At 44.9% G+C, this 23,014-nt stretch overlaps 1 protein-coding gene across 2 annotated transcripts in view; it reads right to left on the bottom strand.

The window, feature by feature from the left end:
- The window catches only part of MYLK3 (myosin light chain kinase 3), a 386,764-nt gene that overhangs the window by 130,257 nt on the left and 233,493 nt on the right, over positions 1-23,014 (bottom strand). For both annotated transcript variants that reach the window (XM_069216622.1, XM_069216621.1), the window contains exon 6: positions 9,767-9,860. In XM_069216622.1, the coding sequence (XP_069072723.1) occupies positions 9,767-9,860 (94 nt within the window). The remainder of the gene's footprint in view (positions 1-9,766; positions 9,861-23,014) is intronic.

Genomic DNA, 23,014 nt, shown 5'->3' with positions numbered 1-23,014 from the left:
AGCATCTAGCTGTCAGATTATCTACCTGCCCACTCAGTAGAGTGATGGAAAAATGGAGTACTACTTGGATCCTGCCAATACAAGTCACACACCCAAGCAGTTCACATCTGAGGTGTACCATGTGAATCTGTGGCATACTCATTTGACCAATTTAACATACTGACATGGTGCAGGCAGTTACTCTGCACTGCAGCATAGGAATTGCCAGGGCTTTGTCATACATGACATGGACACACAATGGTGAAAAATCAGGGACCCCCCGGGCACTTAGCACATCTAGTACCATTCCATTGTTGAAAGGCCAAATCCCCACAATAATAGCTCCAAGGACTGCATTATCTGTGCAATATGCACTCATAAAACATAATTTATCAGTACCACATGTTTGTTTCCCTACACATACCCTGCACTCTGTAGATTATCTATATATGCATAGTCAGCTATCAGACCAATACTCATGTCCATTGAGGCTCTTCATGTGGTGGAACTGTAATGCCAGCCCCACAATCAGTCTATGCAGCTACAGTACAAGATGTATATTGTCTCAGTAATTATAGGAGAGTAACACAGTAGCACATACAGGATGGCTACACATATGGGATTGGACTCACACCTCACATACACTAATGCAGATGATGCACAATGCTTACAGTGATCCAAACACTCACACCCATTGTATGGTCAGGATGGAGTCACACTTGTGTTCATATCACTGGAGCATCTATACATTACAGACATAGAGAGGAATGGAAATGGGAAATGTACATCCACTGATAGTATAGTATGGTCACACATCTACAAAAGATACTCTGCCAGGGTGATTAACACCCATTTACCATTGTTGGTGCGCATGTAGCATTGACCACTATCACATTTTCCCAGCAGTAAGCCACCCAATCACATTTAAGACCTGTAAAGTCCGAGGATACTGTCAATACTCACCCCCTTGTGGCTGCTGTGCTGCCCTCTGACACCCATCCACCTCAGGGTAGGCTACTGCCAAAATGTGGGCCATTAGGGGGGGTCAGGTCCGACGGGCACCCCTCTCTCATTGGGAGGACGTACCCAGCTTGGCCTCCGCGGTCTTCCGGGATCAGCATCTAAGGCCCTCTCACTGCTTTCTGCAATGGGTGCTCCACCAGCTATGGACCCCCAGGGTCTGCACTTGCTTGGTGATGGCATGCCAAATCCCCTTCTTCTGACGGGCGCTGACCTGGATGGGTGACACAAAGGAGGAAGTAATGAAGACTGGCACCACATCAACAGCAGTGTACCTCACACATCAGACACACCAACTGCCCACACATATCCATCATAATGGTTCACACGCCTTAACTCAATGCCCCCTCATGCATGTACTCCCTGGCCGGTATACCCACGCCATTCACTCTGACACACACTCCTATCACACATGACAATAGAATTGGGCTCACCTGCTCCTCTGGTGCCCCATACAGCTGTCTATACAGGGGTAGGACCCCTTCCACCAGCTTCTCAAGCTCTTCTTGGTTGAAGGCTGGGGTCTTATCACCTGCAGGACGTGGCATGATGGCTCCCAGAGACAGTACACAGTATCTCACATCATGGAGATCTTGCTTGCAGGAGTGTCAGGGGCCAAGTGAGCTAGGCAGCAGAAAATGGTGGTCACAGCCGCCGTGTACATGACCGTCACCCCCGGTGGTGATCATCATTGGCTCTTGTACTCCATAGGCAGCAATTTTATCCAATGACAAGTTGCACAGCGGTTGCTACCGCCTACAGCCATGCCGACATATGCTGGCAGAGTTAGGTCACTTCCATCTGTCCAGCGCAAGCAGGACAGGCGGCTGCCATTTTATGAACAGTTAATGGCTTGTTGGAGAAAAATAAGTGTGTCATGGTAGTTATATGTCCAGAATGCTGAGGAGGTCTATGTTCTGTCATCATGGTTAGGCTCAGGCATGTGGCGGATGTCAAATGAAGTGCAAGTCCAGCTACTCAGTGCCTCATAGGAGGTGTAACCATGTAGCTCACTGGCATTGGTACAAACTTGGTTCGTGCAGGACCCATCTGTGCACACAACATGGAACATTACACATGTATTATGCCACTAACTACTGTACAGGACCAGCAATGGGCAGCATGGATGGTTCAAATGGCGCTCCTGCATGCCCCATATAGTATGTGTCAACCATTCAGGCATGTCTACAGTGTTAAGTGTGTGCTACAATAAATTATTCTGATAACATTTATGGGGTGCTCATCACATTGTACATTCTCTCCTCTCTATTACTAGATACCTTGTCATGGGGAGATTGAGAAATGCACCAGTGTACCGTCTGCTAGTCAACCTTGCTACTCTGAAAGAGAGGCACACCATCCAGACCTATTGTCTGAATCATCTGACCGTCATGGATCATTGTACACAGTTGGTGCCAGATCTATTGCCTGCCATACGTAATCCCTATGCCATCCCTCCCACAGTACAAGTCCTGTCTGTGCTACACTTTCTTGCCTCAGGGTCCTTTCAGGATAAAGTGGGCTTGGCAGCAGGGATGTCAATCTATGTTCAGTCTTATGTTGAAGGATGTACTGTGTGCTTTTCTGAAACACATGGACAGCTATATCAGGTTCCCCAACCTGCAGATTTGCCCACTGTGAAGGCAGACATCTATGATATTGGACACATTCCTCATGTGATAGAGGCCATTGATGGCACCCATATTGCTTTGGTCCCTCCCAGTGCAAATGAACAAGTGTACAGGAACAGGAAAAACTATCACTCCATAAATGTTCAGGTAGTGTGTCTGGTGGGCCAGTACATTTCCCAAGTGACAGACAAGGTTCCAGGATCTGTCCATGACTCCTGCATTCTGAGGAACAGCAATGTCCCACACATGATGGTACAACTACAGAGAGAGAGGGCTTGGCTCATTGGTATGTATACATTTGGATGCATGTCTCTGTTGTGGCACCTGTCATCACAATCTTCCCTGTCGCTGTACCTGCATTGTAACAGGCCCTACCTTTATTCACACAGGTGACTCAGGCTATCCTAACCTTCCCTGTCTGTTGGCACCAGTGCGGTACCCTGCCACGAATGGGGAACACCATTTCAATGAGGCCCATGGCAGGAAAAGGCGTGTAATAGAAAGAGCATTTAGTCAACTGAAGGCAAGATTCAGGTGTCTGCATGTCTCTGGAGGTGCCCTTCTCTACACTCAACAAAAGGTAGGCCAGATCATAGTTGCCCGCTGCATGCGCCACAATCTAGCCCTGAGATGTCATATCCCATTACTGGCTGATGATGAGGAGACAGCTGAACCAGTGGCTGGTGATGGTGACATGCAAAGTGATGAGGAGGCAGATGAGGATGGTGCAGCTGACTCTAGGACTGAGGTATTCAATCAGTACTTCCAGTGACATACAGGTATGTTGTGTATGTAGTAGCAGGTGTTATGTTTCCACTTTGATTGATGACAATGCTCCTCCTGGCCAGGTACATCAGTAGAGATATTCAGTGTACCGATCCCTATGTGTGGGTTGTGGTAGGAGACAGATTGCATGTCAGGAGCAGTGTTACTGGTCTCAACTCTGACGTATTCTCAATGCAAATTGCTAGGTTGACATCTCCTATGGACAGGCCTGTAGTGTGCTATGTGTCCTGCAATCTCCTGCCCAGATGTAATTTCAGCAATGAACTGTGTACTGTAAATCTTTCCCTCTCCTACCTGTTGCTTGAACCATTCATGTACATTAGCCTTTGCTAACAGTGAAAGTGTAGTGTTTAGCCCAGTACAGCTGCCAGCTACAGCGCATTAGTCATTTATTTCCTGAGACTGTAGATATAGAACTGTCATCTGTTGTGCCATGTTTTCTTGCCAATACATACTGGGCACGACAACAATTAACTGCATATGTGCTTCGAGTGCCATCATACCTAACATTCTGATGTGTGTCCCTGTCTTGGTCTTTTTAAAAGTGGATCTACTCTGGTGTGTGGTTGGACTAGTGACTCACTTACAACTGAATTTTGGGATATGTCTAATGTACTGTGTTCCCTGCAGAGGATGCATCCCTCTACTGTCCCTTTCACTGGCTGTTGGTTAAGGGGAATATCCACACATAATATATTGCTGACCACATAATTGTACATCTTAATATAAAGACACAAATGCAGTTGCTGTGATCTACAGTGTTTATGGTGTATATATTGTCCAACAGTTGATGAGTGGGGTCCTGGTGGATGAAATCATCAGAGTAGATGGCCTAGCTGTAGGTAGTACAGGTCCAGTGTCCAAGGGCCATGGCAATGTGGAGACATGACGCTGAACAATCGACAGGGTGTCTCAGTGGCACACAAGGGAGAATGTTCAGGAGAGGGTCAACTTCCTGGCAGTGGTTTTGTCTTGGCATCTGCTCTAGCTGGATTTCTTGATGGACGATCACGTTTGCAGGGGGGGGGGTCCTCAGCTACAGAGGGAGGGGTACCAGTGGCTGTGGTTCCCCTGGCCGTGCCTCCATTCCTCTGGCTGCCGCAGATGTGGATGGCTCAGTTGGTATGTGGCTAGTGGAAGGGGCCTGCTGGTGGGTGGAGGAAGCACGCTGGTTGGTGGCGAGTTCCCTGAGCACCCCTGTAACGGAGGCATGGTGACATTGTGGTCCTGCCACTGCTGCATGGCTTCCTGGTGGTATTCCCTCTGCAGCCTTTGGTTTTCCCCCACGATGGTGAGAATTTGGCCCATCTTGTCCTGGAATTGCTGGTATGCTCCCAGGACTTGAATCCCTTGGTTGCTCGGTCCTCTGGCACACAGGTGCCCTCCCATGCCCCCTGCCTCCCCTGTGACTGTGCCCCTGGCCCGGTGTGCCTACTCCAAGTGTCACCAGGACCTTCATGTTTTGGTGTGAGTGGTTGACTCTGGTCCCTGTACTGTGAGGTACACTATTGATTGTACAGTCCTGGGGACACAGGTTTGGGGATGAGGGGTTGGATGCGCTATTGATGCCACAGGGTGCGGGGGGCGGTTGGATGTGGGCAGAGTGAGGCTGGCAGTGGTGGACTGACCACGTGTCCCCGATGTGCCAGGTAAGTCGTCAATGTCCAGACATCCAGAGGCATTGTCCTCACTAGGGCCTTCATCCTGGTGAGGGCTAGCTGTCTCTGACATCCTCTCCATGGTGGCAGTGGCAGGGGTACATGTGGATGGAGAATAAGTGGGTTACATGGTGGAGGTGTGATTGGTTGTCTCTTTCTGATGCATACAGTGGCTTAGCTTGATTCCCAGTTATGGCAATGACAGATGCAGCACTGCAGACATTGTTTATGGGTTGTAAATTGTGACATACGTACCATGTTCCATTGAGGGTTGAGGAATGAGGATTGCATTGCTGTCATTGCCATGCAGTGGTCCTCAGTCGAAGCATCCAGTTGGTGTAGCAGGTGCAAAAGGTATACATGCAGGAGTTGCACTGTGAAGTGGACATAGCAGGGCTTGATTTAGATGGGCTGGTGCATTGTGGTAGTTGTAGTGATTGTTATTGGCAGTGCTATCCGTGCACTTGGCAGGGACTGTGTGGGCATTGTTGCTGGGTGGTTGTGTGGCATGCAATGGAGGGACATTAGGTGACTGGGTGGGTGGTGGAGTGGAAGATTGGATTACTTGTGGAGTGATAGGGTGGTGGGGAAGCATGCTGGACAGGAGTACTTAGTGCCAGGGGAATGATAGTTATTTACCATAGTCCAGTCCTCGGGTCTGTGGTTACACAGCTATCAGTTCCACCCTGCTTGCTCGAAAGCATTCCCCAGCTACATTACTTACTCAGATAAGCAGTCGTTTCTATTTCTAATGTATTCTAACGTAACTGAAATATTTTACTTTGCACACAACAACGCTCATAGACAAACAAAAAAAACAAATAAAGAAAGAAATAAATGAATGAAAATTAAAAAATGCCTTAACAACCAAAGTTACCTTATCAGTATTATACCCTTAAATGTTTCCTTGATCCACGTTGATCTCTACAGTGGATCTCGTAACTATCTAAACTACTTTTTACAGGACTAGCAACTCATCCGTCATTCCACCAAACTACGATGAGCAAACCACTTCTAACCATTCCCCGTCCCAGGAACCATTGAATAATTCATTGCACAACTGTATAGTCCCCTGTCTCAGTGGTTTCTAATCAGAGAGGCACAAGAGAGTAGGTGCTGGGGGTTCAAGAACAGTGTCAATAGATGCAAGAAGAAGAGCCTTTCAGGGGAAACCACTTCGGACCAAACACACTGCTACAGGAACTGGAGAATGACAACCGTACCTTTGCTGAATATCGATACAAGGCAACACTGGACCTGAGGACACTGAGCCAGGTGGGATAAATACCCTGACAGAATTAAAGTACCCTAACTAAGCTAGATAATCCACCCAACCACGTCTAAAGAAAAAAACGGATTACTCTGCAAACCACACCAGCTCTACACTCTACCACAGAACAGCTACATTATTAACCGCTTACACTGCACCTCCATCGACAGCACAAGTGCACACCAACAGGTAAGGCAGAAACAAGCCCATTGGCAGTACGGGGTCTGACAAGACCTTAAGAGATGAACTACAGTCCATAGGTGACTTAAGGTTAGAAGACCTGCACCTCCACTGCGATATACCAAGCAGGGACAACCCAATATATATATGCCACGATACAAGCCCCTGCCCTACCGGCCCCATCCGCAGGAAAGTCCTGCAGATTTACACACCTTACTTACTCATTGTGCCATCACATATCTACAAGCATCTTAGCATGGAGTTCTGCCTTGTAGGCAAACCCACAACAAAAGAAAAGCTCTACATCAAAGAATCATGAGACACAGTAATTGGCGAACATATGCTACATAAAAAACATGTTGTATCACATTACAAAATGCATTCTGTTTGTGGCCATTTAATTAAGGCAAAACACTTGTACTACTAGCATACTTATTATTGTTGCCAATTTCTTTGGAGGGGAAAAATATATATCTATATATCTATATATATAGAGAGAGATATATCTATATATGTATATATATATATAGAGAGAGAGAGAGAGAGAGAGCGAGCGCGTGCACAGGCTGACTGTCATTGACTCCGCTGCTCATGGTGCCACCCCTCATGACCCCACCCCCTTTTGTTACCTCCCCAATTTATAGGCTCCCGGAGTATTTTTTTTCCATGTCAAGCACTGATGGTTGTTTCATGCGAAAGTGAAACAAGAAATTAGTACGATTCTGGAAAAAAAACACTAGAGGACATTTTTTAGGCATGAATTCGACATGCTGGGAATACCTTTCTCATTTGGAGAAATTTGAGGAAACAGGTTCGTGTATAAAAATTCTCCAAATTAAGTTTTCTCATCAGCGTTTACTTCCTTAATCACATACAACGTGCCAGTCTTTCGGGATTTACACATATTTTTCACTGTGGTAGCATTCTAGACGCGGGTGTTTGCACATCTTCTTAGCAAAATATTCCAAAGGTCACGTTTCCTTGATAGAAAACGTCTCGCTCTCGAACCAGACGCCAATAAACTGTAGCCTTTTGTTTGTGGTATATTTATAATATTTTAAGCTCATTCAATGTATACAGCACGTCATAGCGCTCGGTCTCTTCGACGTAAGTTCATCAACAAGGAAAATGCAAGTGATCGTTACACACCACAGGAAAAAGACAGCAGAACGAGGCACAGAAGAGGGGGCATTTAACAGAAGTCCACCCATAAAAAAGGCTCTTCAGTGCATTGTTGAAGATTTGAAGAGGTTGAATTCTTGAGGGGAAGGAAGGAAAGCTGTTTCGCGAAAGTGGTTCAAAAACTGAAAACGTGATTTCATATGATGGATTTACATCTCAGGAACGAGCAGGTGGTGTGTTTTTTACCGCTGCTAGAACACAACAGCCGTCAAGGAGGCACGTCATTATTCTATCTCTAGTCCATGGAGGTCCCCAGCAGGTGCACTGCAAGCTAACAGTAGCTCGCTGGTTACTGCTTGTCAGCCAGTTTGAGAACATGTAGCTGCCCACCTTAGAAGGCAGCACTTTCCAAGGAAACTGACTGTGCAGGGCTGTGTATCCCACCCTCCAATGCATAATTATTTCTTTGTATTTTTTCCTTATGTTTTTGCTTTCAGTTTTTCCTTTCTCTCCTTGTTTTCTCTATTTCTTTTGTTCTTTCTTTTTCCCTTCCTTTCCTCGTTTCTTTTGTATCCATTTCTTTGTACTCCTGTCGTTCTTTCCTCTCCTTCGTTCTCCTCTCTACGTCGCTCTTTTTTTCCTGTCCCTCATCTTTTGCAACTTCTTTTTCTCTTTTATTTTAATCTTGACTTCTTTTTGTTTTTTTTGGCCTTAAGCTATGCTGCCTTTATTTATTTTCCTATTTCTTTCTTTACAACCTTCTTTCTTTTTTCTTCTTTTCTTTTTCTTTCTCCCTTCACTTTCTTACAATCCTTATTTTTTCCTTTCTCCTTATATCTTTCTTTTCCTTTCATGCATTCAGATTCTTTCCTTCTTTCTTTGTCTACTTCTTTTTATTTTTATTGTTCTTCCTTTTGGTTTTTTCCTTTCATTCCTTTCGCAGATTATTTTTCCTTTCTCCCTCTTTCTTCTTGCATTGCTTCTTTTCCCTTCGTGGCATTACTTTTTCCCGCAGTTCCTTTATCAGTCTCATTGCTTTCTTTCTTTTTCTCTTTCCTTCCTTGTTGCTTTTTTCTGATTTTCCCTCCTTTTTTTCTTTTTCTTTCTTTCTTCTTGTTCTGTCCGTTTTTCTCTTTTCTTTCTCTGCCGTCTTTCATTTTCCTTTAGTTCTCTCTGCTTCTTTTTTCCCTGTTTTAGGCTCCTGAATTCATTGTTTCTGTTCTGCCTTTACTTTCTTTCCTTCTTTCTTCATCCCCTTTGTTGTTGCCTTTTTTAATTCCTCTCTTTTTCTTTCTCCCACTCCTCCCCTTTTGCTTTTGTTTCTTAAAGCAATCTCTTTACTCATATTAAACATTGGACTGCAGGGCAAGCCAGCTTGCGGACGTTTTTCGGTCTCTAGCTCTTAGAAAAAGCATTTATGAACCCCGTTGTTCTATATATAATGGCACAGTCTCTTAATGGAAGAAAACGTGTGCTAAACGTGTAGGCACACGTTTTTTCCCACCAAAGAGTAGGTACAATTTTGTACTCCTGAGGATTTGGATTTCGATCGGTCCTGTCCGCATGCCTTTGACCTAATGTGTGAGGTGACAGTGACACAATCTTTCTGCAAACTCATCCCAAGTTTCCTGAAATAAAGAGATGGTGACGCGTCATACAAATGATAATTTATTGAACTTTGGCAGAACTAATCTCAGGAGACTTAGACGTTGTCCAAGTGGTAGCTGGCAAAAGTGTAGGTCGAAGGGGGGGGGGGGCAGTGGAGAATGGTATTTTGCTGTTGAGATGAACTCCAAACCTTTAAGCAGTGAGGGCAGTGAAGAAAGGAATAATGGTGTCTTAAGGGAACTAGAAGGGAGATTGAGTGTTTTGGGTTTCAGTGGAAGACAGGAAGTGTACGACTCAAGGTGTGTAAAACAACTACTACTGTCTAACAATGTTCCAATGTATTCCAAATTCAGTATTATGTCCTTTCTCATATCTAGCTTTGTGGAACACACTTTTTCCTGGCACTGCCATGGAAGGGCCACATCTTATTGAAGGTACATTCAGCGGTTAGCATTGCCCCCTCCCACGCCTGGAGCCAGCGCGCAGCAAGCATCTTAAGGCAGCATACATACCCTGTCCTTGGCACTTTTCACTTTGATAATTTTGGCTGCCAATGTGAGGCCTGATGACATCTCTGCACACCTGTGCACTTGGCCGAAGCGCCCCCTGCAGACAAATGAAACAAGAATCACAGTTAGGGCGGTGGGGAGTCGTAGGACAGCCATGCGTTTTGTAAATACTTTATGTAAGATTAAAAATAGCCCTGGGCGCTGCGAGCGGAAGCAGCCGGCCAAGGCGCAGGCTCTTCCCTTTCTACATCTTAGCAGGATTACTTATATCATCCAGGCCAGTTGTTCAATGCTGACATGGCAGGCTGTGCTGCATTTGCATGATTCCAGTGCACTCAGAGGGTCTGATATATTTTTTAGGAAATTACTGCACTCTTCATGTACGTTTTCGTGACCCGTAAGCAGGGTAAATCAGTACAGCTATTTCTAAACTGAGAAGCACAGGTATCGCTGTCCTGGAGGTGCATGACATGAATGCATTTTGTGCACGATGCACATTGTTCATGATTTCTACTTGTCAGTGTCGTCGTAAGGATGTTTGATGCCCCAAGCAAAGACTTATTTTGGGCGTGGACGTCAATCCACCGAAATGCCAGGGGTAGCGGAAATGACATCGCACACTATTTGATCTTCACTTTCCCTCACACATGCATACTTACACATACACACACTCACTCTCACGTAAACACACTCTCACACGCAAGCACGCACACAACATACATTCAAATGCATTTATTTCTTACCTCAGATACCATCGTAGGGCATATTCCGTCTAATTGTACTTCATTTTTATTACGCTAATAGTGAAAAATATATACATATTCACTATTAGTGTGATATAAAACTGCCAGAAAACAAAGAGAGTGGAGCCTCAACTGACGTCCATAAGGACGAGCTGCCACTGTGTTCCTGGCAAGGAAGTTGCAACTTTTGACGCCATGGGTCGTAAAGGCGATGCCAGGTGTAGCAAAGGGCAAGCCAGGGATCGCACCTGCGACCCCTGGCGACCCCTAAATGACGACCATGATTTTGGGTCCCCGCTGTTTTGAACAACTGTGAACTGTATTACCCATTCCTGCTAATCAAGCCTACCAAGATAGCAAATAGAATTGAATTATACCTTAAATGATCAGAAACAGGATCAAACAAAACAGGAAAACTATGTCTTGGGAGGAGCCTCAAAATCCTTAAGATAACGCTAGGAAGAGAAAGTCTTAGATATACGTAGACAGACAAAGGGGAAGAGGTTGAGTCAGAGAAACAGAGGTGATGTAGAGAGACATCACTTCCCCTAGGGGCCCTTGCGGAGATGGGGGGTCCGTGTAATTGCCCACTTTTCCCATACTGTAAAACATCTCTGCTATTTGTCCTGACAAAGCCCATGAATATATACTGTGGCTTAATGAGGATTGTGGATTGGAGGAGGAAATAAACAGGCTGTGTCTTTAAGGAGGGAATATCAGAATATACATGGGATTATTCAGAGGACATAGGGTAGGGATGCCATTGGCCCTCCTGGGTTTGTCTGCATATAAACTGAAGGGACACCTGTGTAAGGTGTAAGTTTCCATATATTGCACTTTGATATCATGACACTGATTGGCACAGCAAAAGGGTAGGAGTGGACTGGAGGGAGGAGGGAAAGAGAAACAGCTTCTGACCTATAATGAGCAAACCTTTTGTGCTATTACGAGTAGCATTACCTCTTGTGACCTCTTTTCTCCCATCCCTTTCCCAATGAGATGTGTCAGCACCCAAAAGGGCAGGCACTTTGCTTCAGTCATTGGAAAAACGTTGTTTTACCCCCTAGACATTTTAGCGCTCCTCCTTCACCTAAAGGAGTGTTATCCAACAACGCATTCTGGTTTGTCCCTCTCAAGACAGTCTATCGTTCTCTGTTTCCACCTATGGTAATTTCAGAGGTTGGACTTAAATGTTAAAGTTGTATTTTGCATGGTTGTAGTCATGTTTGGTGAATGGTCTTCCACACATTTGAAAGATAAGGAACATGTAAAGCAGAGGTGGGAGGCTGAATAGGCCTTGCCTGATGAGAAGCTTCATGTGTGAGATTCCAGGCTATAGAGATGGTCAGGTCTTACTAGGAATAAGAACTGAGTCCAGCAACACTGCAGTAGTGATCTACAGTATCACAAGCTGGAGCACTGTAAAGTTGTGGGCCCGGGCCCAATGCTATGCAAATAAGGCATGCAGACACATGGTTGTGACACTGGTCAACTGGCCTTGGGGCACCTGCGCCAAGCCCCTTTTATTTGCAGGGTCACCTGACTGGTGACACCTGTGGGTAGGACACTACATCCCTCTCAAGCTCTATTGAAAAGAAACAAACAAGTCTAACCTGTGGAAAAGAAATAAACAACATAATAAAACACCACTGAGTCTCTACGCCTGATCAGGCAGTCCGCAGGGCAGTGCAGGATCACTGGACAGGTGCATCTAGGGGCACCTGGTCATCATGGCACGCATCCATAATTTAACCAGACGCCTCTGGGTACGAACATGGTGTGGATGAAGTCCAGATCCTTCTGCAGCATGTCGGAAGGGTTACAGTTCACTATGTGCTGTTGGTCAGTCCTGCCTGCACTCAAGGTGTAATACAGTTCAAAGTGGGGTGCATCAAGAGTGTCATTAGAATCCACTGCAGAGGTTTCTTTGGAGGTGTCTTGGCACGTGGATGGCAAACCCGCCAAAACTAAACAACAGTGCTATGCTTGGACATCTTCCTCCAAAGCCTTGGTCCCTCCCGCGACCAGCCAGTGGAGCAGATCTATCTCTGATAACAGAATTCCTTCATGCAGGAATTTCCTTGAGGCCCTTTTTTGCTGGCTTGACACAGGACAGCATGTGCTATGCATAGGCTGTGCAAAGAGGTCGCTTCAGAACTGCCAACAGAGCCACTACCAAGTCTCTCGTGCAACCACAAAGGACAAGATTCTCAGAGGTTGTGTACTCTTGCCAGCAGGACTCAGGTGCACGTGTGGCCTAACAGATGGCCTCTGAGTAATTAGTCTCCTACGGCACCAGGAATGCCTCGTCAGTTCCCTGGTGTTGATATTTTGCAGGCATATGGCTTCACTCTGTCGGTGAGATGCTCCTTCGGTGTTTGTGATGATGCATGTGGAAATGATGACTTTCTTACCAATTTGACAACTTGCGCTATAGGTGGTGAGGTCTTGCTTGGAGTGAAGATGACTGAATGAACTTCATAGTCATGGGTGGCTCCTCTTCTTTGGCATGTGCTGTCAGCAGGAATGCCATTTACCTCAAGAAGCCGGTGACGGGTGGTTGTACGGTAGCACTGTGGGGCAGGTACGCGGTTCATGCATGTAGACGGCTTACATTCGGTACACCCACTGGGTTGTCTCCAGTGACTTCACTGCACCCTGGTGGCTGGCTTGTGTAGATGGATACACTCTTGGATGATGGTATGAGTCCTCAGTCCTGAAAGCATTTCTTCACTCCTCTTGCACAACTGTGGTTGTTCGGTCTTTCGGTGTGACAAGTCTGGTCATATTCTCTTCTCTCCTTTTCCTTCCTTTTTCGGGATGTGGCGTCATGCCATGCTCTCTCCTTGGGCCACATGTACGAAGATCAGGTTTTGCAACTCGCAAATTGCGAGACTTAGCGACTCTGATGTACAACACTGTCAATGACACTGTTTGCAATTCACAATGGGGTCGCAAATGACCTATCTCATGAATATTCACGTGGTAGGTCGCAATTTGCAACCCCATTGGGAATGGCGGCACTCACAAGGATGGTGGCCCGCAGTATTTTTTTTTTAAAATGCAGCCCTTTTTCCTTTGAGGAAAACGGAATACATTTTGAAAACAAAAATGAAAAGTTTTCTTTTCATTTTTTCAGAGCAGGCAGTGGTCCATGGGAAAAAATGTTTTTGCATGCATTCACAAAGGGGAAGGGGTCTTCTCTTTTGCGAATGGGTTAGCACCAATTTGAGACTGGTGCTAACTGCGGTTGTTTTGTGACCGCATTTGCGGTCACAAAACAATCATACATCGGACTGTGACTCGCGGTTAGGAAGGGAACGCCTGTCTCTTAGTACATCTGGCTACTTAACTCAGTTGCTGAAGAACACTAAGGCATCTGATTGCAAAGTAGCATAGTATAAGACCCAAGAAAAACAAATTCTAGGAAGACTAAGCAGGATATTTCCTATTTCTTCACTTCTTTAACATCAGATTATGGATGTAAAGAAACAATTAAGGAGAAATGCATGAAGATGTATCAAAGTATTGACCTTGTTTCCTATTTCAGGGGCAACTCAGGATTACTGTAATAGGAGGCAGCCTCTTGAACCAGTGAAATATTTTTTGATTACCCCTAAAGTTCCTATCGACCAGATATACATTTCTGGAGTTACAGGCATGAACATCCCCTGCCTGATAAGGACAGACGTCTTCTTCACTGAATATGACCAGTCACCTTAATGAGAGAATTAACTCAAAAACTGGTTCGTCAGAGAGATGTACCACAGACTTCGGGTGTTTTCCATAATCTTTCTGGGGGAGTATTTTGGGGATGTGAGAACCCTAAATTCTATGTACATTGCAACCAGGTAGCATTCCATCCTGTTACCTTTGCAGAGAAAAGGAAAACAAAGATGTGCTTTTCACCCCTTAGTTGTATTAACAGAAGTGATGAGGTGCTTAGAATCTAATACAACTGTCAGAAAATCACTCTGCTACAGAGAAAGGGGAAAGGGGCTGGCTTGAACTGTGTTAATCCCTGCAACTGGTTACCCTCTGTCTTTCTTTCTTTCTCTCTCTCGCTCAAATTAGGGTGTTATTATGCCTTTTTGAATTTGGTACTTCAGCAGAGCAGGTCAGGGCTTACTCACTTGCAACCCTATGTTTACAATGCCAAGCTAAAAACATAGGTTGTTTTGAAGCACTGCGAAAACATTAGTGTGTACCTTTCGGCCTGGTGTTCTAATACTCCTATTGAGAAATTGTAAGTTGTAACAATTAAAGATTTGCAATTTGCGATTCCTTATTAGGGATCTTTTAAAATAGATTCAGTAAAAGTAGGTGCAATTTGCATATCAATGTCTACCAAATGCTTTGGTATTTTGTGAACCCATCTATGTATTAATAGGTTGGTTCACAAAATACTGATTCGCAGTGGGTTGCAATTCAACCTACCTCATTAATATTGATAAGGTAGGTCGCAAATTAAGACCCTCTACAATTGGTTAGAGTCACAGGCAATGTGGCCTGCTGGGGTTAGGCCACCATGTCTGTGATTGCTTTTAAATAAACAATTTTTTTAATGCAGCCTAGGAAAACGGGATGCTTTTCAAAATTAATACTTTCATAAAGAGTTCCTAGGAGCAGGCAGTGTTCTTGGAGACCACTGCCTGCTTTTACAAAATTATTTTGACAAAATTCACAAAGGGGAGGTGGTCCCTTGGTGACCCCTTTCCATTTGTGAAAGGTTACCACCAATTGTGATGGTAAAATATTAAAGTCGTGTGACCGGATTTCAGTTGCAAAACATTAATACATAAGCTAAAGAATGAATATTTGGAAGGGGCGCCCTTTACTCTCTTCTTCAAAATACCAATTCCATATTTAATCTATAACCCAAATTGTGATTCGGTAACATGTTACTGAATCACTATTTGGGTTTTGTACATTTAAAAAAGCCATTTTGTGAGCACGAAGGCTAAAATTTGACCTTTTCTACTATAACATTGCTTAGTACATCAAGTCCCTTGTGCCGCTTGTGCAGGGCTCAACTGCAGCCACTGCTAATATTCGGCAAGTGAATGAAAAAAATAAAAGTTTCAGCTGAAGCAGCAGAAATGTGGCTATTTGCATCGGCCAACATTCCATACAACTACAATGTTTTTTTTTAAAGACTTAGTTTCAGAATTAAAGCACTTACTGCAAGTGAACACATACGAAAAACGCCAATGTACAAACACTGACTACGTTAACATGCCTCAAGGCCTATAAAGCATATTTAACATTAGCTGCACATACAAGGGTGTGCTGAACATGACTTTCTAGTTCTGGTTCCAAAAGGTGTCAAACGCTTTATTCCAATTGTACATTTGAAAATGTGGAGGGAACAAACGATCTTACCCTGAAACTTTTTGAAACCGTTTTTGGCTTCCAGGATACATACTTGCATGAACCAATCAGAGAGGACAATCAATGATTTCTCTAGTTTGTAGTTTAGAATCAGCAGGCCATTTCATGGAACTACACTTCGGTCTGAATTCATCTCCAAAAGAATTTATCACAAAAGGAGGGCATCCTCCACAACTATGGCAGTAGCACACACGAGCCTTGATGATTGGCCTACCTATGTTCCTGCCTGGGATGAAGTGCAGAAAGGTGAGCACTACACTTTAGCAAGGATAGCTGATTAATAAAATATGACATAACTCCATGTCAGGTCTTTCTCTACGTTCTGGTGCACTTACTTATGTAACACCCTTCTGAAGGGCATCAACTAAACGGTATCTTCTTTCTCATCTATGCCATTGGTTCCTAACCTGTGGTCCAGAGACCCCTGGGGGTCCGCGAAGCCTCCTCAGGGGATCAGCAACTGCTTGGAAAATTAAATAATATTAACAAATGAGGTCCCCAGCTTTTAGTAATGACTTAGTAGGGGGTCTCTGGATTCCAATAAAGATACAGTGGGGGTCCCCGGGCTCCAGTAATTATAAAATGGGGGTCCACAGAAGTCAAAAGGTTGGGAACCACTGATCTATGCCTGTGGAAGCGTGTCTGTGGCAGAGAGGGGCTAAAAATCCAGGAACAGACATCAGTGATCCTCATAGTGCCTGACTGAGGTTTCACGCAGCAATGAGATATTTTCTGGTCTCCAAAAGGTGTGTGAAACAAGAATCCTGGTGCTCACAATATGCGAAGAGATGCGATGAGGGTTACAAGACCACACTCTGGACTATGAACCCCCCTACTCCTTCGCACTCAGTATGTAGCGATAACAGACACCAGCAGTAAAGGTTAGGGACAATATTGGGTTTCATCGCCATTCTGGAAAAGAATACTGTGTTTTTGCAGCTATGAAGCTTTGGGGAGACATATATTTCCACAATACTCACAAGATTAAAGTTTCTCTCTCATGATATTCTCTAAACTCTTCAAGAAACTTGATTGCCTTTGGACGGACCTGTTTGCATGGCAGGAGAATGAATGTGTCCATGGGCGGCTCCTCTGTTATGGAGGAGGAGGAGCGTCGCCCCCGCCAGCATCAGGAGCTGCAAGCCTTTAAAAATAAAACGATAATAACAAATTTATTATCGTTTTAATTTTAAAGGGGCGGGGCAATGGGGGTGAAGAACAGGTAGGGGAGTGCACAGAGCACTCCCCTCAGTGTGCATGTATGTTTGGCCAACCATCTCCGGCCGGCCAAACACACATGCGCACAAGGGCTCTCTCCGGCCCGGCACTGTGTTGCCAGATTGAAGAGAGCAAGCCCAGGCTCCAAGTCTGCATTGGAGAACCCATCCAGGGCACTCCAGCCAATCATAACGCTGTTCTGAGCAGCGTCATGATTGGCCTCAGGGCAGGCTGGGTGCCTGGAGTTCGGCGGAGAGCGGCGACGAGGTTCAGGTAAGTTTTTCATTTATTTTTTATTTTGTTTCATTCCTCCCACCCCGACACTTTTCCCAGTCGCCAGCAGCAACTGAATGTGACCCATGACTTGTGCATCTTTCAGGGACAGGGGGCATGGGGGATAAATATGCTGTCATGTAAATGTTGGAATGAACAGCTTTAAGAATTTTCACAGTTTCCACTGCTGACATACCTACTTCAGAAGATGAAGAGGGTGGATGCTCAGGTGAGTGTAGCGCCACCTTTCTGGACAAGGAAGTTTACCTTCATTCACTGACTAACAATTACAGTTATGTGTCCAGGGATTCAGGCAGTTCATCAGCTCCAGTTTGCAGGTTGGCTCTTGAAAGGCTATTCCTCCAATGTCAGGTATTTCCAAGAAAGAAACTGCAATGATATAGCAGCACTGGCATGAGGCTGCTGTTCAGGTATATGATATGAGTGCCACTAGGCATTCATCAGCACTGGTGGGTGACTACGGAAATTAGGTTATTTTATTGTGAGACATCTGATTTTGTGCAAAGTGCAATTCCTTTGGCAATGATTATAAAAAGGGTTGGTATATGCCATATTACAGATGCAATTGCCCACTCTTCAGCATTCTGTGAAGCTTGATGGCAGTTTGCAGGGGCAGAGACTTATGAAGTCCAGCTTTCCGTGTAATGGGTGCTAGCAATGCTACTTCACTGGCCTTACCCATCATCTTGGGATCTGCTACTGTTTTTGGAAGTACTCGTGGACCTCCTTTTGATATCATGCAAGAGGTGGCATTTAAATTGTTGACCCACTAGGTAGTTTCTTTTTGTAGCACTGCTATCAGACAAGTGTTTGGGTGAATTCTGGGCTCTTTTGATTGCTCCTCTTAGCGCAGGTTGGTGCTAATGCTGGAGCCCTTGCTTGTTCTCATGGTACTTTCACTGAAAAATATAAACTAGGAAGTTATTCTGCCCTTCTTCTTTCAAAATGTGGCCTCCCAGAAGGTATCATGCCTAGATTTGTTGGCAGCGAGTACTAGCATGACAAGTTCAGATTACTTCAAGAGCTGCAATTCACTGCTTTCCCCCTTCAGGGTAGAGAAATGCCCGTTTTGGATAAGGGAAGATCAACTGCACACATCTGCAGTTCAATCTCCTTTCATCTCATATTACTGGCTCCTTCTAGGGGGTTGCAAATTAGATTTTGGTGCCAAGGTTCTGTCTGTGGTAAAAAGACTGAATTTGGATGGTGGCTTTGTTGAATAAATTTCAAATGATGTGCTATTTCTGGGCCGCATTGAGATTTCTTTGAGGTATGTGAGCACTGGTCAGAATATTGAAGGATTGGAAACATTCTCCTTAGAATGTAACAAAGAGGTGGTCCCAGAAGGTCAGGCTTCGAGTTTTCACTAGTGATTGCTATTATTCCTGAGTGATCTTCCTTGTCCCATGATTTACTTCCCTCTGGACCCTAGTAAAATATTGTCTCTGACCCGTAGAGAACTTGGGGCCTCACATACAAAGTGTTTTAGCATTTGCAAGTATTCTGATACTGTAAATCTGAGGGTAAGCAACCACTAAAACACTTTTTTAAATGTACTAAACCAATTTAATGTTTCAGAATAGGATTGTTAAATGGGTTTAGGAAATCCTTATGAATTAGTATTTGGAAAGGGGCGCATTAAAGATGTCCATTTCAAATACCAATTCTTTATGGTATGTATTTATGTTTTGCAAACAAAATCCAGGAGTAAAACATTAATATTTTATCACCACCTCAGGCAAGGTGGTGACCCATTCATAAACAAGAAGGGATCCCTTAAACCCCTTTTGAGAAAGCAGGTTGCATAAATAAAACAGATTGCTTTATTTAAAAGTAGTCACAGACATGGTGATTTGCTGACCCCATCAGGAAACCATCCCAGATTGTCGCCAAATGCATTAGATCACAATTTGTGGCCTATCTCATTAATATTATTGGAGTAGGTAGAAATACAACCCAGTACGATTCTGTTTTTTGTGATCCGACCTATTAATACGTAGGTTGGTTCGCAAAATAAGAATGCATTCTGTAGAACTTGGTGTGCAAACTTATTTTACCTAATGCATGCTTTGTACATGAGTCCCTTGGTACTGACATGAGGCATTAAGCGGCAGAATCCTTTTAAGGTCCCTCCCTTCAGGTAAGAGGAGCAAGAAAAGAGTGAAATTAGAAGAAAAGAAAGCTACTGTAATTATGGCAGCAGAGTGTTTGTCTGTCGGGGTGCTGACGCACACAGTTTAGTAACAAATGACATAAGGACCATGGACCCAGGAGAAATGGGGACTGGTGGTGAGCAATCGAAGCGTTACATGTATATAGCCTTCGCACGACTGAGACTGTAGCCAGTAGTATCAGAAGACCATTCACTGTGAAGGACAGAGTCTTGAGTGAAGAACTTAAGATGGTGCTGAAGGCGCCTGACAGGGGATGCAGTGTCTTCTGAACCTAATGGCCCTGTAATGACAGGCCATGCTATTAGTTGGTGATTGCAGCAAATGCTCCTGCCAGAAAAGGCTCATTTCACCGATCACATTGACCAGCTTGTCATTATAAAGCTTTCCATTTTCACTCTGACACTTAGAAGAATAGCTGCCTGTAGTGTGCCTCTGCCAAATTGGTTTGGAGCCTATCATACAGGTGATAGATGGGCGTCTCAGAGAAAATAACAGGAACTGGCACTGAACAAACTGTATAATGTAAGATTCACAACGCGGCCCACAATTTGTTATTGTGGTTCAGCCACAGTTAGTTAAGATTGACAGTGGCAACAGGGCACTGTTGCATACCAAGGAGTGTGCATACCTGTCAATGCACCATATCCAGATTACACGCTGCCATCATTCTTCAAAATGTTGTGAAATATAGAATTTCACAAGTTTAAGGTTATCGATGAATTAAAAAAATGTTTTAAGTGTTTTGACAAAAGCTCCGTTAATAATAACGCCTTCACAGAAATATATTTTTGATTTACTCTAATCTAATCGAATAATACCAGTAACGATATATCAAGTCAGATGCAGGGTCAATGTTCAAAGGCAATCACTCTACAGATATTTCAGTGTCTATTTTTAGGTCTGCTCGACAACAGCTTTAGCTCTCTCTGCTGAAGAGCTATGCTTCTATGCAAGGTAATACATTCTAGGTTTAGTTCTGGAATTCTCACTTGAGTTCATTATTGACTTGCAAACCTCACGCCCTCAAATTTTGCATCTCCAATGCAGCTGTGGTTTTTTCAGGTCTTCAGTCCATCTGCTCTAAGGGCCTCATTAAACTCCCTTTTTCTCACAGCCCCTCTCTTCTGTGGTCACAGACCACCTCACTTAATTACACATGTAATGCTAGAAGGGGTGGCAACTAGGAGCATGAGTTGAGAGAAAAGAATGCCTACTTCTGGATCTGTCTTTTGCCCAGTGTAAATAATTAATTACATAACTGCAAACATTTGTTTGATTATTATAAAACCACAATGGCTGACGTGCACTACAGATGATTGGGCCAATTCACAAAGCGGTTTATAAGTAGGTGAAGTAGTACTACTTAGCTACTCATAAATACCCTTGTGAATTGGACCCTATGTGCCGGGTGTGAATCTTGTGCAGATAATTACTTGATTTAATTGAATTCTATGGAGAGTAAGTGCAATCTGACGAAATTTATTAAACTAAAAATCAGTTTGTGTGTGTGTGTGTGTGTATATATATATATATATATATATATATAAAACCTAGTGGTGGTCACCACTAGGTAGTTATAGTTAGTTTTTTTTTTTTACCATAGACGGAGCATGCTTTGTTTTGCCAGTAACTTTGGTGCAACTTGACGAATTTTCACAAATGTTTCAAAACGTATACTTTGGTCAATTCAGCTGGTTTCTAGGAGTGATCTGTCAAGCAGGGGGCAAGAAAAAGAGGGGTCCCAAAACACTTTTTCTCCATTTTCTGTCAATGGGATTTTTTTCAAACTTTTCAATACAACTACAGCCTGAACCGCTTAACGGAATTACACCAAAGTTGGCAGACAGATAGATCTTGGTCCCCAAAGCACACTTGTTGTGATTGGGTGTAAATACGTTCAGTAGTTTTGGAGAAATTCGAGTTTAAAAAATCCAGACACATAGAGTCGCAGATCCTCCACGGATCTGACTGCCCTGTGCAGATATCTGATTGTCTGTCAACACTTCAAGCAGGTAGTGTTGGCAGCCATCTTGGGACTTGGCTTCAACCCAGAACAAAAAGTTTAAAAAAAGAAAAAGGGCCAGGGTAGGGACACCTTGACCCCTTAGCTCTGGTTTTGGGGTTTCCTGAGGGATTTTTTTAAAAGACATTTTAAACTCCGCAGATCCAGATCTGAAGATTTTCCTACATTTAAAAAAAAAAAGGTTGGTCTCCATTTTAAATAAAAGAGTTGTTTCCCACCCTTTTCTTTTAATTAGTCCCCGGGTGGGCCATGTCCCAGGGGCATTGGGACCTTTAATTAAGGAAGGGGGCGCACTGGGCCCCCTCCTAGTGCTTCCATTAGCCCCGGGAGCAGCCACCTACCCAGGGCGATCAGTAATTAGAATATGGGGGGGCTGCATGACTCCCCCCGGCCCCAGGGAACCACCACCTCCCGGGGAAAATAGTTTATTTTAAAATGGGGAAGGCCCTATGGCCTGCCCCGGATCCCCTCAGGCGGCCACATCACCGGGGCTCAATTAAATATAGAACGCAGTGGGGGCACGCAGCCCCAGGACCTTCTTGGGGCTTCGATCAAATGTGATGCAGGGGAGCATTTGCCCCCCAAGCCCTGGGGACCACCACCTCCCCGGGGCAATGTTATACTGTGTGCACTCAACCCCCCCCCCCGCGGCCACAGGGACCACCACCTTCCCGGGACTAAAATCAAACAATGAGGGGGTCCATTTCTGAGCCCTTTGCAGCCCCGGGGACCGCCATCTCCCCGGGGTTTCAAACATATAAAATGCGCCTGGAGCCTGCCCCCCGCAGACCCTAGGACCACCACCTTCCGGGGCTTTAACAAATCTAGCGGGAGGCCCGCCTGTCCCCAACGCAGCCCCAGGGAATACCATCTCCCTGGGCAATGTTATACTGTGTGCAGGGGGATCACTCGAACCCGCCACACCCTCTAAGACCACCACCTCCCTGAGGCTAAAATTAAACAATGAGGGGATCCATTTCAGACTCACATGTCTGGGGGACCACCACTTCCCCAGGGCTTCAAATAAATTAAACGTGGGGGGGCTTCCTGCCCCCCGCTGCCACAGGGACCGCCACCTCCTCAGGTCTTCAAAAAAATAAAACACAGGGGTGCCCGGCCCCCACAGCCCCAGGGAGTGCCACCTACCCGGGGCTTTAACAAATCGAACGTGGGGGCCACTTGCCCCCGACAGCCCCAGGAACCATCTCCTCCCCGGGGTTCCAAATAAATTAAACACAGCCTTGCAGCCTCGAGGACCACCTCCCTCCCAGGGATATGATAAAACAATGAAGGGGCTCTGCTTCGGACCCCTGGGGACCACCACCTGCTCAGGGCTATATCAGCTGTGTGGCCCCCTCTCAAGGAGACATTGATGGCCCTGGGGACTGCCACAACCCAGAGCCTGCTC

The sequence above is a fragment of the Pleurodeles waltl genome, chromosome 12 (genome assembly GCF_031143425.1).
Source record: "Pleurodeles waltl isolate 20211129_DDA chromosome 12, aPleWal1.hap1.20221129, whole genome shotgun sequence".
In the NCBI taxonomy this organism is placed as follows: Eukaryota; Metazoa; Chordata; class Amphibia; order Caudata; family Salamandridae; genus Pleurodeles; species Pleurodeles waltl.
This window is presented reverse-complemented; position numbering and strand designations above follow the sequence as displayed.